Source organism: Mytilus edulis, chromosome 1, assembly GCF_963676685.1.
Source record: "Mytilus edulis chromosome 1, xbMytEdul2.2, whole genome shotgun sequence".
NCBI lineage: Eukaryota > Metazoa > Mollusca > Bivalvia > Mytilida > Mytilidae > Mytilus > Mytilus edulis.
The window spans coordinates 65,107,911-65,122,059 of record NC_092344.1 but is presented as its reverse complement, the minus strand read 5'-3'; the positions used below and the strand labels follow the sequence as shown (position 1 = coordinate 65,122,059).

The 14,149-nt window shown below is 32.6% G+C and overlaps 1 protein-coding gene across 1 annotated transcript; it reads right to left on the bottom strand.

Annotated features, from left to right (window-relative positions):
• Window positions 1-2,808: 2,808 nt before the first annotated feature.
• On the bottom strand, window positions 2,809-13,459 carry LOC139486947 (cartilage matrix protein-like). Its single transcript, XM_071271990.1, has 11 exons — window positions 13,362-13,459; window positions 12,115-12,183; window positions 10,915-11,220; window positions 9,926-10,183; window positions 9,081-9,101; window positions 8,030-8,335; window positions 6,953-7,210; window positions 6,539-6,550; window positions 4,565-4,861; window positions 3,646-3,903; window positions 2,809-2,920 (listed from the first exon to the last, which is right to left on the bottom strand). The coding sequence occupies exons 2-11, from the start codon at window positions 12,179-12,181 to the stop codon at window positions 2,916-2,918; spliced, it is 1,788 nt and encodes a 595-aa protein (XP_071128091.1). The 5' UTR covers window positions 12,182-12,183; window positions 13,362-13,459; the 3' UTR covers window positions 2,809-2,915.
• Between the last annotated feature and the right edge of the window lie 690 nt (window positions 13,460-14,149).

Below are 14,149 nucleotides of genomic sequence, written 5' to 3'. Positions count from 1 at the left end.
TTCAAATAATAATAATAGATCTATAACCCATGAGTAATACTTCTATGGATAAATTATATGTTGGATTTTAAATTAATTTTTCATGTTACAACTGTACATATCTTAGTAAAACTAATAAACTGAAATGGTTACTTAATTGTGAAAAACAGCTATATTATCTTGCTTGAGCGACCTCACCTCAAGCTTTAAATACAGTATATTTTGTAGCTAGCTTTCCTAGGCCAAACAAGAGGCAGACATGCTGCTGACAATATTATTCCTACCAAACTTAATCACTTTAATGTATGTATTTTCTTTATAATCATCGTGCAGCTTTCTCAGTTGCATGTAAGCAAAGGTTGGTTTTTAGTGCACTTTACACTACCAAAAAACAAGATTTATGCTACTATATAATTTTTTAAGTGTGTAATTATTAAACATTATGTATAAATGTTATATGCCTGGGTGGGTTCATACCATTGTATTTGTAGTGTTGAAAGGGAAATAACCTCCAAACTTTTATCACAACTCGAATTTTGATGTTGAAAATTGGAAAATAAGTATTTTTCTAATATTTTCTATATGTACTGCTAAGTTCACTGATATGTACTTGTTGTTTGTCATTTACCCTCAATGAGCTCTTATTTTGTTAAAATAAAAGTGGTTCATTGAATATGTTATCACGTGTGTGGACTTCTAAATTTTGCATATTTCAGGGACGGATCCCGGATTTGAGGGATATAAAGAAAGGGGAGGAAAGTGCTATCAGTTTTGATATTTTATTGTAGTTTTTAATGTTAATATCATAACAACATATTCTGATTGTAGAAATAGTCTTTGAAAATAAGAGAAGAGGCGAATTTGGCACGTATGGCCAACGTCTACTAGGCCTACAATGTATAGATCGAAGATGTTGGTAATAAGTTTAGTTTATTTTATTTTGTTTCTCCTTTATTTTTTTTATACATGTGTAGCTTTTTCAATATATAAAAGTTTGAATAGAACTGACGAATTTGCACCTCAAGGATAAAAATCAATGAAAAAAGGCGCCAAAATTGTCTTTTAATAAAAACACGAATTTGGATTTGACTCCGACTGAGTCAAACTAAAGAAAACAATTGTTGTTAGCTTATCCTCCTAGCAAGCGGCATTCGGGTTGAAGAGAACATCTATTTGAAATTGGATAATGTGATCGGGCAAAGTTGTACATGTGTTCCTGTGGACTTACGTTTTGAGCTAACACGTTAAATATTCAGCTGAGCGTGTCAGAATAGAATAAAAAAAAGGTATTTTCTTACCTAATCAACAGGTTGGTGAATTCTCAATATATGTTATACTTGTTAATGGATGTTAAGCTACCACCAATCACAAATAAGCGCAATTGCAAATATCTACAGGATATTAGAGCTATTTCCCTAATGCTTGTAGTTTAAATGTTTGGTTGGCTTGTTTTCTTTGTTTGTATACATGTTTGATCAAGCATTGCAGAGTATAATGTACACAAGCTGAAGCCCCGCCTATCTATTGATCGTAGATGCCATATTAATCTTGAAAACAATGCTTGAGTAACAGTTATAAAAACAAAGCAAGCAAGCCAACCAAACATTTAAACTACAAGCATTAGGAAAATAGCTCTAATTATATCAATTTAATGCCTTCGGCGAGCTTCGCATTTCGTCCTGTTTCTAAATCGTGTTCAACTATAAGTTTTTTTTGCTTCCAACAATGTACAATACATATATATTATATTAAAGCTTTTGAAGACGAACAGTAAGTGTCGTCTCACTGGTTTATGTAGTTTTTGCAGTGAAATAAAAGTTGCAATTTATGATAGGATATGTCCCAAATCTATTCATCTCTAGACACTAGAAGGATCACACGCAACCCTCGACAATGTGGAGGATTACTAAAGGATATTTGAAGTTTGTTTATATGGTTTTTGGACAAATTTTTATCCCTTCATAAAAGAGTGATTATAGTATCGCCAGTGTATTGTATTACCTTTCAAGTTTAGTTATAGCGTATAGCTTTTAGTATTATTTCAACGGCGTAGAAATAGACTGGAAAGTGGGAGGTCAAATGCCAAAACACCTTACAAAGTCTAATAGTCTAGTATCATTTTCATTTTTAATTGCAATTTTAATAAAAATGGTCAAAAAGTGTGGAGAGGCACACATTAATAATTACCCACATGTTTGCCTTCAGCTCCTACGTCAGTGTAGTTCCCGATACAATAGAAGGAATCAAATCGACGACAAAATTGATACAAGTTATTATAGACCCTAAAAAACCTCCCTATACCTTCAAATGTCTTTTCTTGTTTTATTTTGCTGTCTCAGCAACAAAAATAAAGGATATCCATCATCTATCTACCTTTACTACAATCAGAGCTTTGACAAAACAGACATCAAAGTTAATTCACTTGACATCAACATGTAATCGACCACCTCCGGATGCGGGATTTTCTCGCTGCATTGAAGACCCATTGGTGGCCTTCAGATTTTGTCTGCTTTTTGGTCGGGTTGTTGTCTCTTTGACATATTCCGCATTTCCATTTTCAATTTTATTTTAAATCTCCGTTCAAAATTTTAAATAGACTATGGGCGATTTTGAGCTTGACATATAGTGTATGGAAGCCTGTCGAATGTTGAAGACAACATGTATACTGCCCTCTATAAATATCTTTTGGTTATTCTTGTAGTCAGATTGCTGTATAATTGAGGTACAAAACTTACGCGAAAAGACCACATCTCCTAATTAATGTTCATATTTCAATATATTTCAATATTTGTTTTGGCGCCAAATTTATATAATTTTAAAAACAAGAACTTAAATTTCAAGGTGCAATTTAATTTTTGAAAGCAATTAATAAGTCTTCATTAGTTTCTGTATCTGTCCATGACATCTAATCATCCACGTTGTAGACAAAGTAACTCTTAAGCTGAAACAGAATAAGAAAACGAACTTAGTAAGGGAGCTGCCATTTGATTTTTATGGGGAGGGGGCTAGAATGAAATTTGAAAACAATGGGCAGGACTGGAGTTTTGAAAATAAAAAGGCAGGACCGATTAGAGTGAAAAATTAAAAGGCAGGACAGAGATTACAAATAAAAAAAGAATGCAGAACAACATTTTTCATCCTAGCCCCCCCCCCCCCATAAAAATCAAATGGTAGCTCCCTAAATAATAACTTAAAAATCTTGAAGAACTTTCTAATCATGGAAGTTAATATGATCAGCTTATTATAAGATACAGGAATGACTGCGATTTTTTATAACAAATTTCATAGAAAATAAAGTCCAAAAAAACACTTCAATTAATCATATCTGTTTTAAACGTTTCTTGAATGGAATACTTTCATTTAAGAGATCGACGCACCGTGCAAAGACATTTAACACCATTCCAGGCATCGACTCAGATGCAGATCCAGACATTTGAAAGAGGGAAAACCAGACTAGACAAATATTGGATTAAAACTTGTAAAAAGTCTGAATTTACCATCATTGTAGCTTCATAACGGGAGCCTAGGTACCCCCCTTCTTATCTTTCTGAAATTTTACATGCAATACAGAACAAATATTTTCTTTAGTGAATTAAGCGTATTTATGTATTTAATTTAGTTTAAACAGAGCTAAGGAACAACACAATCCTCTATTTATTTATTTACCTGAACATTTCCGCTGTATAAGAACATCTCGCATGTTTCGTAGAGGATCAAAGCTTGAGTCGGAGAAAACATATTTGTTATACGGCTCTGTTGCCATCTCTTTGAACAGTTCCTGGTTAGTATGGGAGCCAATGCCTATCACCATCACTTTTATGCCACTGTTTCTTGCCTTCTGAGCTTCTCCTAGTGTTTTGGAAAGTCCTTTCTCAGATCCATTTGTTAGTATGATCATCATTTTCTTTGCATTGCTGCGAGAATCTGAGGGATACATTTAAATTTACAAGATGCGTCTCTTATAAAAACTAGTCATTTAGAGACAAATCATAGAAAACATCATGACCTATGTTAACAGACGAACAAACAAACTAGTCCACAAAACCAAACACATAAGAGTGTGCAACACGAATCTATCAAAATTTGGGTTATCGCAGGTGCTTTGGAAGGGTGAGTAGTTCCTTCTCCACTTTTACTATTGGGAACATCAAATTGTTTTAGTCTTTATGATGGGTTTTCTTAATAACTTTCTATGCTGTATGGGTTTTGTTCATATTTGAAGGCCATACAGAATCGAATATTTTTGAACTTCTACTTCATTAGGTTTCTGGTGGAGAGTTGGTCTCATTGGCAATCATTCCACATCCTCTTATTTTTTTTTATCTAGTATAAAATAAAATCATTAACAATAATGAATTCATTTAAAGATTTTGTTAATACACTTGTAAGTGTTAACAATGTGTATGTGTGTCATTAAGTAATTATCTAATTGGCATATACCAAATATAATGTTATTCCTTAAATCAAAATAATAAATGACTATTCGGCTGCTGTTTCACTTTACTTCTGCGAAACGTTCAGTTGCGAATATTTCGCATACATGTATGTATCAAACGAGATTTAAATGATATAAGTATTCATATACCTGGAAAACTGTTCTTCCTTGTATATTCAATAGCTTTTCCGGTATTCACCTTTCCTCCAGTGTATTTTATTTTATTGACAGCTCTGATGATGTCTTTTCCCTTTTTATACTTTCCGATTTCGAATTCTGTACTCGCAGTACATCTGAATGTATTGACACCAACTTGAACATTTCCTTTGCCAACCGGGACTTCTTGTACAAGGTCTTCAACAATGTCTAACATTTTCTGGAAATTTTGTTTTCCTACATGACAAGAATCTTCAAGAACAAATACCAAATCAGTCTTGCCCCAACAAGCTGCAAAAATGAAACAAATTAAGTTAGTTATTGATTTGAATTTCTGTTGGTAGCAATGCTCAATCCTTCTACTTAAATGTATGTGTTTCGTGACATTTTCTGCAACACGATTAAACTGTTCAAGTAAAATTATGCTGCTCTAAATTGTGCATTTTTATCTTATTCTTTTTTACCATTTGCGCAAAATAAAAGGGTTAAATACTTCCTTTCACTGTACTCTTCCTCCGTTATATCGGATCATTGAACTCCCATTTTTAAATAAAATATCGGATTATAACTTTTCGTGCGCACATCCGCACATAATCATGAAAAATGAGGAACGAGATCTTAACAAAACCAGTTTGAAAAGCGAATGATATAAAACGGAACAACCGCAACAGTGTATGCAGCCTAAGAAATTATTTTTTGTGAGCTCAAAATTCACATGGCGATGCGAACGGATTATTTATACTTGATTGCATAACATTAATACACATTCTTTGATGTAAACTTGATATTCGAATGAAAAATGACCAAAGTTAAAATATTAGCATACTTCTATTTTATACAACTCATAAATTGTTTGGGTGTATTAGAAAATGTTTAACATGTTTAATTGTTGTGAAAATATAAAACTTTTTTTTTCTCGCATACAAGAATTTAAAATATTGATCGATATTGTAAGGATATCCTTATAATTAATCTAAATAATAAGGATGCTCTTATCCCAGGCAGAAAACTCTAGCCGTTTTAGGCACAACTTTTTGGAACTTTTGATCCTCAATGTTTTGGCTTTCGAACTTTTTTCATCTGAGCGTCACTGGTTAGTCTTGTGTGGACGAAACGCGCGTCTGGCGTATTGAATTTAAAACCTGGTATCTTTTGTTAGCTACTATTCGTGTGTTCTCCCATTTATTTGTATTGTAGTCCTGTCGTGTAATGTTTCATTTTAATGTTATATTCAACATTGCCATAAAAGCGGGAGGTTTGGCATGCCACAAAACAAGGTTCATCCCACCATTTTTTTTCTTAAAATGTCCTGTACCAAGTCAGGAAAATGGCCATTGTTATATTATAGTTCGTTTCTGTGTGTGTGTTACATTTTAACGTTGTGTTTCTGTTGTGTCTTGGTTCTCTTATATTTGATGTTTTTCCCCCAGTTTTAGTTTGTAACCCGGATTTGTTTTTTTCTCAATCGATTTATGAATTTCGAACAGCGGTATACTACTGTTGCCTTTATTGGTATCCACATGAGTTCATTACAATCTCTTTAATTTATGAGCATCTAAGAAACTATTAAGAGATATGTATAATGGTCTAGAACTACCAGATCAGACCCTGTAAAACCTTTGTCATTTTGATTTCACAATAAAACTTTTACATCGGAATACTGTTTCAAGAGATATGTAATGCGACATTTTCAATCAGACACTTGAGCTCGTTTACCCACACTTGCTTTTAAATGTTATATATTTTCAATTTCTTTATTTAAAGGAGCACTAGCTACGAGACACATTTATATCAAAAATCTAATATATTATTATTTTGGCTCAATCATTAATGAAATGCAAATAGTGAAATAATAATTCGCTTTTAGCAGCCAATATGGTTCAATTTTGTCAAAATTAGCTAAAAAATATTGATTATGAATTAATTTGTTTTATTCAATTATATGCGAAGAAAAACATGAATACTTACTAATATCGGCGACTGTAAATAAAGATTATACATTTATTAGATCAAGACGATGTATCAAATTGAATTTACATTAAGCTATACAATGAAATTCAAATTGGTGTTGTTAGATGCATCACAATATAGCAATGCCATGTTCGTCTAATGTTACCTTCTATGGACAGAACGCAGTACCTTGGAGTTGTCATGACCCATATAGAAAACCAATATAAAGTAGGAGATTTGGTAAATGTATAAACAGAATCTTTCTTTCTATAATTTTTAAAAATATATCATTCTTTAAAAAATAAATCGACTAAATGCATGTTTTGATTAATTTCATATTGATAAAAAAGCACTTTGTTGGTTGCACTTTTTAGAGAATGTTTATGCTTTGAAAAATGCATGTGAAAAACAAATGAATATTTAATAACATACCTTCACAAGCTTTACTCAAGACTATAGTCTTGATTGATTTCAGCAAGTTAAAGTTAGCAGCTGTGAAGACAAACTGACTCTTCGGTTCACTAGCAACACTCTGGATTTCTGTTGCATCTACGGAACTACCAACTCCTATAGAGAACATTTTAATCCCCTTGAGTCGGGCATTCCTGGCCTCTTCTCGTGTCTGTGCTTTATTCGATGAATATCCGTCTGTTATCAAAATTCCAATCATTGGGTGTCCAGGTCTGTGCCCTGAATTTTTGAATAATTTTATTATTGGATATTTGGATATGTTAAAAATTGCTCCATTTGTTTAAGACATGAGTTAGAATTTACTATTTCAAAATTTGTTTGCCTCTTTTACTGAACACGATTGATTTTGTGTTAAAAGTCTTAGTGGAAAAGATGATACAACAAGTATAATATGTAAAATAACCACGCATTACATGTATCTTTGATATATGCAATGAAGCAATTTAAAAGTTTAGAATAACCATGTCGGAAGACAAGAAGGCTTTACAATTAATCCAAATACCAAACATAGTTTTCCTATTTTTATTAGAATATCAGGAACTAAACTAATCATAAAAAGTTCTGTATCAAATATAAACCTTGCAAGATTCGTGTATACCAACTCTACAAATAAAGTTATCCCAGTGCTCATGATAAGGAATAAACATACGGGTTTTTCAAACAGTCGCTTAACCATTACAATGAGGTCAAGGACCATGGACATTTGATAGACGGAAACTTTGTAACATAACGCATCTGTATACAAGGTATGAAGCATAATTTCTTCTACCACTTGCAATATAAAGCTATATACAAATAGTTTATAACGTTGCGGAAACTGGATCATATTAATATCTATGCCCAAGACATAAAACTGATTATTTGATATTTTTTATTTAACAAAAATAAATATACATCTCATAATTTGGTCATGCTTAAGAACAATTAAGCACGTGATCATTTTTCAGTTGAAATGAATTTTGTTGACAAGGGAGATCACTGAAAATATTATGCCAAGGGAGATAACTCAAAATATTTTTTAACTACATGTACATGTACCTGACGAGTGGGAGAACGATGTGGAATGAAGATATTTAATAGCATCTCCGGTATTTGTTCCACCTCCCTGGTACTTGATTGACATTATGGCATTCTTTATATCCTTCTTGCTATGATACTTGTCTAGGTTAAACTCCGCCTTCACTGGTGTATGAAAAGTTACTACGCCAACTTGAAACTTATCTTTGGCAATGTCCAGGCCGTCAACTATGTCTGACATAAACTTCAAAGTGGTTTGAAAGTTGGTGGATCCAACACTGCCAGAATTATCAACCAGGAAAACGAGGTCCGCTCCAGCATTGCAACCTGGTAATTTGAAGTATATGTCATTATAATATAATTGAAACAAACTAAGACGGATAAATAAATACCCCCTTTGGTGTTTCCATGACAGAGCGGATTTAGAGGGGGGCCCAGGGGGCCCGCCCCCCCCCCAATTTTGGGAAAAAAATTGGTTGCTTATACAGGGAATCACTGAAGCGTGACTGGAGCGGGCCCCCTCTTAGGTCAGTCATTGGGCCCCCATTTATGAAAAATTCTGGATCCGCCACTGCATGATGATTTTAAAAACCATATATCATTTTCCTGTTTTATAATTAAAACTTATGTATACTTCAGTGATTATATTATGAAGGTGCACTTATGAGGAAGAAAGTTTATGTATCCACAACCTGTCAAAATACATAAAATGTAGTCATAAACTTGTGTACATGTATAGAAAATTATTTTGTTTCAGTAAAAAAAAGTTGTACCATTATGAAAATTAAAAAAAAAATGTCAAGGACGCTCACGCAAGTTAAATCCATTAAGTTTACCCTGGTGCGCAGTTTACAGATACTAATAGGTACAGTGATTACTTGAGAGGCATTAGAGACCCGTCTAAGACAGTCTGAATTCATCTTTCACTTCTGGTTGGGGTTCGTGTTGCTCATTGTAAAGTTACCGTATTGAGTTTTGCTTACAAAGTTGATTGTGTTTTCGACTTCTCATTTTGTTGTGTGTTTCAGTGTCTGGTCATTTTGAATACTCACTTTAAATTTTAAGTACTTACCAGTAGATTGTGGCGTGAAAACTGAAAACAAGGAATAACATATGTACATGTACATACAAGCCTTTATAGTATTGAATTATAATTTAAGGATTTAATTTACACAAAATCAAATCAAATCAAAAGAGTTTTTAAGGTCGGCATGTCACAAAACAATAACATAATCTCTCTGAGCTTTTATAACCGACAAATACATACATTAACACAATAAACATACACAATTCTGATATAAAAGCATAAAAGACACCAAAAAAATTTAAAGCAGTCCGTTAAACAACCAGGTCGACAATCTATTTGTTTAAATCATTATTAAATGGCTATAATTTGTAAGATTCATTAGGCCATTGAATAGCGTTAAAGCCAATTATTTCAAAACAATATTAAACGATATTTATGATTTCACATATCCATATATAAGTATATCTCTTCTTTATTTAACCATAACATTTGATATGGTATATTTTAAAATTGATTTATCTTAATTTCCCATTCCAAACACCAAACATCCTGCTCATGATGAACGCTCATTTGGCTATGTGGATTAACTATACGATTGCTAGGATACTGACGCAACTTGCCAGAAGAGTCTCGTAAGCTCTGCACATTAAAGAAGACTGTGGAATCCGTTACAAAGCAACATTGTTACTACTATAACACATGTCCTCTGTTCCACTTTTAGTCGTTTGTTTTTTAATGTCCTCCATCTCAGTGAATTTCTTTTTTTTCCGCATCCGTCTCCAATACGTCATGACCTACATTTTATACTGCATCATCAATTAAATTCAACAAAATCTCTTGTGTTTAAAAACAGGGACAATTTATCTTTTTTATATATTATATATACATACTTGTGCATGCTTTTGAAGCAAGGCTACTTTCGATAGATTTCAATGCTTTGAAGTCGTTTACTGTGAAGTAAAAGTCACTATCTGGGTCACTAGCTATACCCCTCAGTTCTGCACTATCAGTACTGCTACCAATCCCAATAGAAAACAGTAGTATTCCTTCACTCTTGGTATCGTTAGCAGCAGACAGCGTTTCAACTTTTGAATTAGACTGTCCATCTGTCACAATGATCCCTATCTTTGGAACGCCAGACCGGCTTCCTGAATTACACATGTGCATGTATTATTATATATTTTTTTCTTGTTGAACCAGCTTACAGCACATATACATCCGAATTCGCGAACGAGCGAGAAAGTAATATAAATATATAACATATTAATATAAACATATATGTATTGCAAGTTGAAAAAAACACAAGTGTTCATGAATTTCTTTTTCTATACCGTTCTAGCATTATTATAATACAATGCAGATTTTTTTGCTGGTTGTTGAATACTCAACCGAATTGTCTTTCCCCTAATAAAAGAGAAAACACAACCGCTAAATTCAACGTAAATTGATTGGATGACGTCTGCCATCTATTCCACGCTCAACGTTCGAAGTCCTTGGTAACAACGATTCACCATCGCAGATGATGATTGCATCTGCATAACAATAACAATACCTGCATGTGGAGTGGACTAATGAAGTAAGAAGAAAAATTAATTACGGAATAACTATAATATTTTTTTCTGTCTACAAAGAAATAATATCAAAAATGGGGTGCACACTGATCAACCCGCTTACATGTAGTGTGTTATTTAAAACTGATTTAATTTTAATTTCATTTTTAAGAAGTTAATCTTAACATTTTTAAGAAGTTAATCTTAACATTTTTAAGAAGTTAATCTTAACATTTTTAAGAAGTTAATCTTCAAAAGAATGTTTGATGTCAATGAATTGGTAGAAAAACAATCAGCCAATCAGAAGACGTGTTACATCCAATAATTACCGTATGATGATGAGAAACTGGTATTAGTCATGTGTTGTATACCAAGATGCGTTGCTGTTCCTCCACCAACATATGAAATGCCTTTCACCGCGTTCATAAGTTGTGTTTTGGAATGGTACGAGTTTAACTTTATTTGTGAAGATGGAGAACCTGAATAGATGTCAACACCAACTTGAACATCATCTTTACCGATGGTAAATATATTGATAACATTTTGAACGAATTTCAACATGATTTGCCAGTTTGAAGATCCGACGCTTCCAGAAGAATCTAAAACAAACATCACATCTGCCTTCGTTCCACATCCTATAAAATATTAAAAAGCAATGACAGAAAAGGCAATAGGTGACATACTGTTGCATTGAAAACGAGTTTCTTGGTCAAACTTTATTTGGAGAGTGTAATTCTAAATTTGTGAATAAAGGGCGATTCATGAAATATTGATGGATATAATTGTCAACACCTTCAGCAATTATCAAATTATTTGCGTTTTTCTTTATATCTACTTGTATTTGAAAAAAGGGAATTAGCCAAAATGTAAAATTGTATTTTTTTCCTTTTTATATTACAGGATGAGAAATTCCCTTTTTATTTACATTTTATTTGTAGAAAATTTCACTTGTTCAATGTGTCCTGTACTTTTCCATACGATTTTCCAATAGTTTATAAATGTGTACCCTCTTGTAATATTTTCCACCTGGGCACTGTACAAGATCTTGAGTGTATTCTGGTACTGTGTACACAAGAACATTTGCAACATGTGATTATGACGTAACTGTAAGTAATATAACAGGAAGCACAGTGACCAACATTAGAGTGAATAATAATAAGATTTCATGCTAAACTTGCAAGTTAAGGATTTGAAATTGATTTTAGAAACTGTGAGCATTTATCATACGGTATGTAGATACGATAAGTTGTGGTATGAGTGTCACTCTCCATCCAAGTCACAATTTGTAAAAGTAAACCATTATAGGTCAAAGTTATTGACCGCTCATTATGTTTTTCTTGTAATTCAATTAAGTAGTATCCTGTTAACAGTAATTACAATAGTATATTTCGTGTATATATATTTTCTTAGCACATTAAGATCTGAAAGTGGGACGATAAGGAACCATCAAAGACTAGTTTTGAAATGCCATATCGTATTTAACAAATGTGCCAGCCCAAAGTCATGAACCCCGTGTGTTTTACACTTACCTTTTGTGTTCTTTGCATCTGAAGGTTTTGTCAAAAGTAGCAATACGAAAACACTTAAAAGTTTCATATCTGTAATTAAATGGGAAATACTTGAAAAAGTCTATTTATAGCGTTCATCAGAAGGTTCATTTAGACATTTCCTAAAATATACATTTGAAAATGAAATATTTTGTACACTTGCGTTTTTACTTCGCATATTAATTAATGTGTTTTGACGATTTTATGTAAAAAGTTATATGTTCCGATCAAAACTTTTCCCGCCACATTCTGTATGCATGTATGTGCCTGTCCTATGTCAGGGGCCTCTTATAGCTGACAATGCGGTATGTTTATTGTTGAAGGCCGTATTTATAACTGTTAATTTCTGTGTCATTTGGTTATTTGTGGAATGTGTTCTCATTGGCAACCACATCGCATCTTCTTTTTTTTTTCTATACTAGTATGAAAGGTATACTGTTTTTGACACGAGTAGACAGAATTGACAGAATTTGGAAAATTCACAACGGTCGTCTTTTACTTCAATTTCAATGACAAAGATCGTATAAAAGTAAAATGTATACAGTGATAAGAAGTGTTTCTCTATACCCATTAAACCTAGTCAAATTCTGACGACTGAAAATGTGATAGAATCAATGATTCGCCAGGTAACGGTTACCTCAGAATTCTATACCCTTTCGTTAAATCGCCGTTTCCAGAATTTGAATGACTATGGGTAATTTAATAGTTCATAGTACTCTAAAATAAAAGTATTAAACGTCACGTCAGTGGTTGAATTTGCATTGGTTAGGACATTTTCAACCAATCACGACGTTTTGTTGTACACTTTACAGAATATTACCTAGAATACATTAAACAGTAGAAGTTGGGCCCAGTTCAAGTCGTATTTGTGTTTGTATTAATTAGTAGTTGGGTATTTATGGGGAGGGGTTCGTGACGTGTTTAACTAGAGGTTATGTGTCATCCATCAAGGGACCAACATGATTGTTTTGCGCATGCTTTTCTACATCGAATAAAGTGTTTCACAACTTGTCAAGACTAGTACGATTCCTTATTTCAGTTTGAAATTTAATGAGTGTTTGTACACTGATTTTTTTTATGTTTACTTTTAGAATGTAAAGATTGCTGATGTAAGTGTACATATTGGTAAATGTGAAGTGGTCTCTTCTGAAGTCTTAAGGATCCAATAAAAGTTTAAATTATTAAACTGTCTATATTTTGGCTATTGGTGACCGAATGTAAATCTGTACCTTTTTTTGTTATACAAAACCGGGTTTTCTCCTTATTCTTGGCTTTTCTACGACTGAGACCTACCACTACCACTAGTTTTACTTGGTAAGATAACGGGTACCACTAGAAGAGTAAATGCATTGTTTAACTTATAAAATACCATATATTATCGAACATTTTTTTATGTTGGTATGCGAGTGTTACACTTAGTGAAAAATAAGCAGAGGAAGTTCCCTTTGTATTGTGAATCTTTTATGATATCTGAAATTCGTTACCGGCTGAATCATTTCTGAATAAAGGGAATTTGCATCAAGTGCTGTGCATTTATACAGTGACTAGTTAACTAATTTTTATAATTACAATAGATCTTTTTCTGTTTAAGATTAAGTATTTAAAAGTATAAAAGATATAAATCTTACCGGAAAAATATACTTCTTCGATATTGGAAATGTTGGCCAAAACCTGTCACACAGATTAAAACGAAACAAGACACTTCTATTTCAGAATGACATACAAAATGTTACAGTATGTAGCACGCAACAATCACCATTATTACATGCATTGATTATTTGTTGCACAATTTTTAAAATCATGTTTTTTTTGTTTGTTTTTTTTATTTCCTTCAATAATTATGATAATAATTTTAAACAGTAAGATTATCAACTATTGATTTATTTTAAAATAGATGTTTCTAGTTCTTTTGTGTCAAATCATCTAATATTTTTCTGGAGGTGAAGGTGGAGATGGCACAATGTATATTAAAATTGTTATTTACTGTTATTAAATAAATGGAAAAGATTTTACCGTG

What these genes read in the sequence shown, in the direction of transcription:
- LOC139486947 (XM_071271990.1), bottom strand. Translation starts at nt 12,181, where the DNA reads ATGAAACTTTTAAGTGTTTTCGTATTGCTACTTTTGACAAAACCTTCA. An exon ending in AGATGCAAAGAACACAAAAG is followed by an intron (nt 11,221 to 12,114) that starts GTAAGTGTAAAA and finishes AATATTTTATAG; the next exon opens with GATGTGGAACGAAGGCAGAT. An exon ending in ATCGTTCTCCCACTCGTCAG is followed by an intron (nt 7,211 to 8,029) that starts GTACATGTACAT and finishes TCAAAAATTCAG; the next exon opens with GGCACAGACCTGGACACCCA.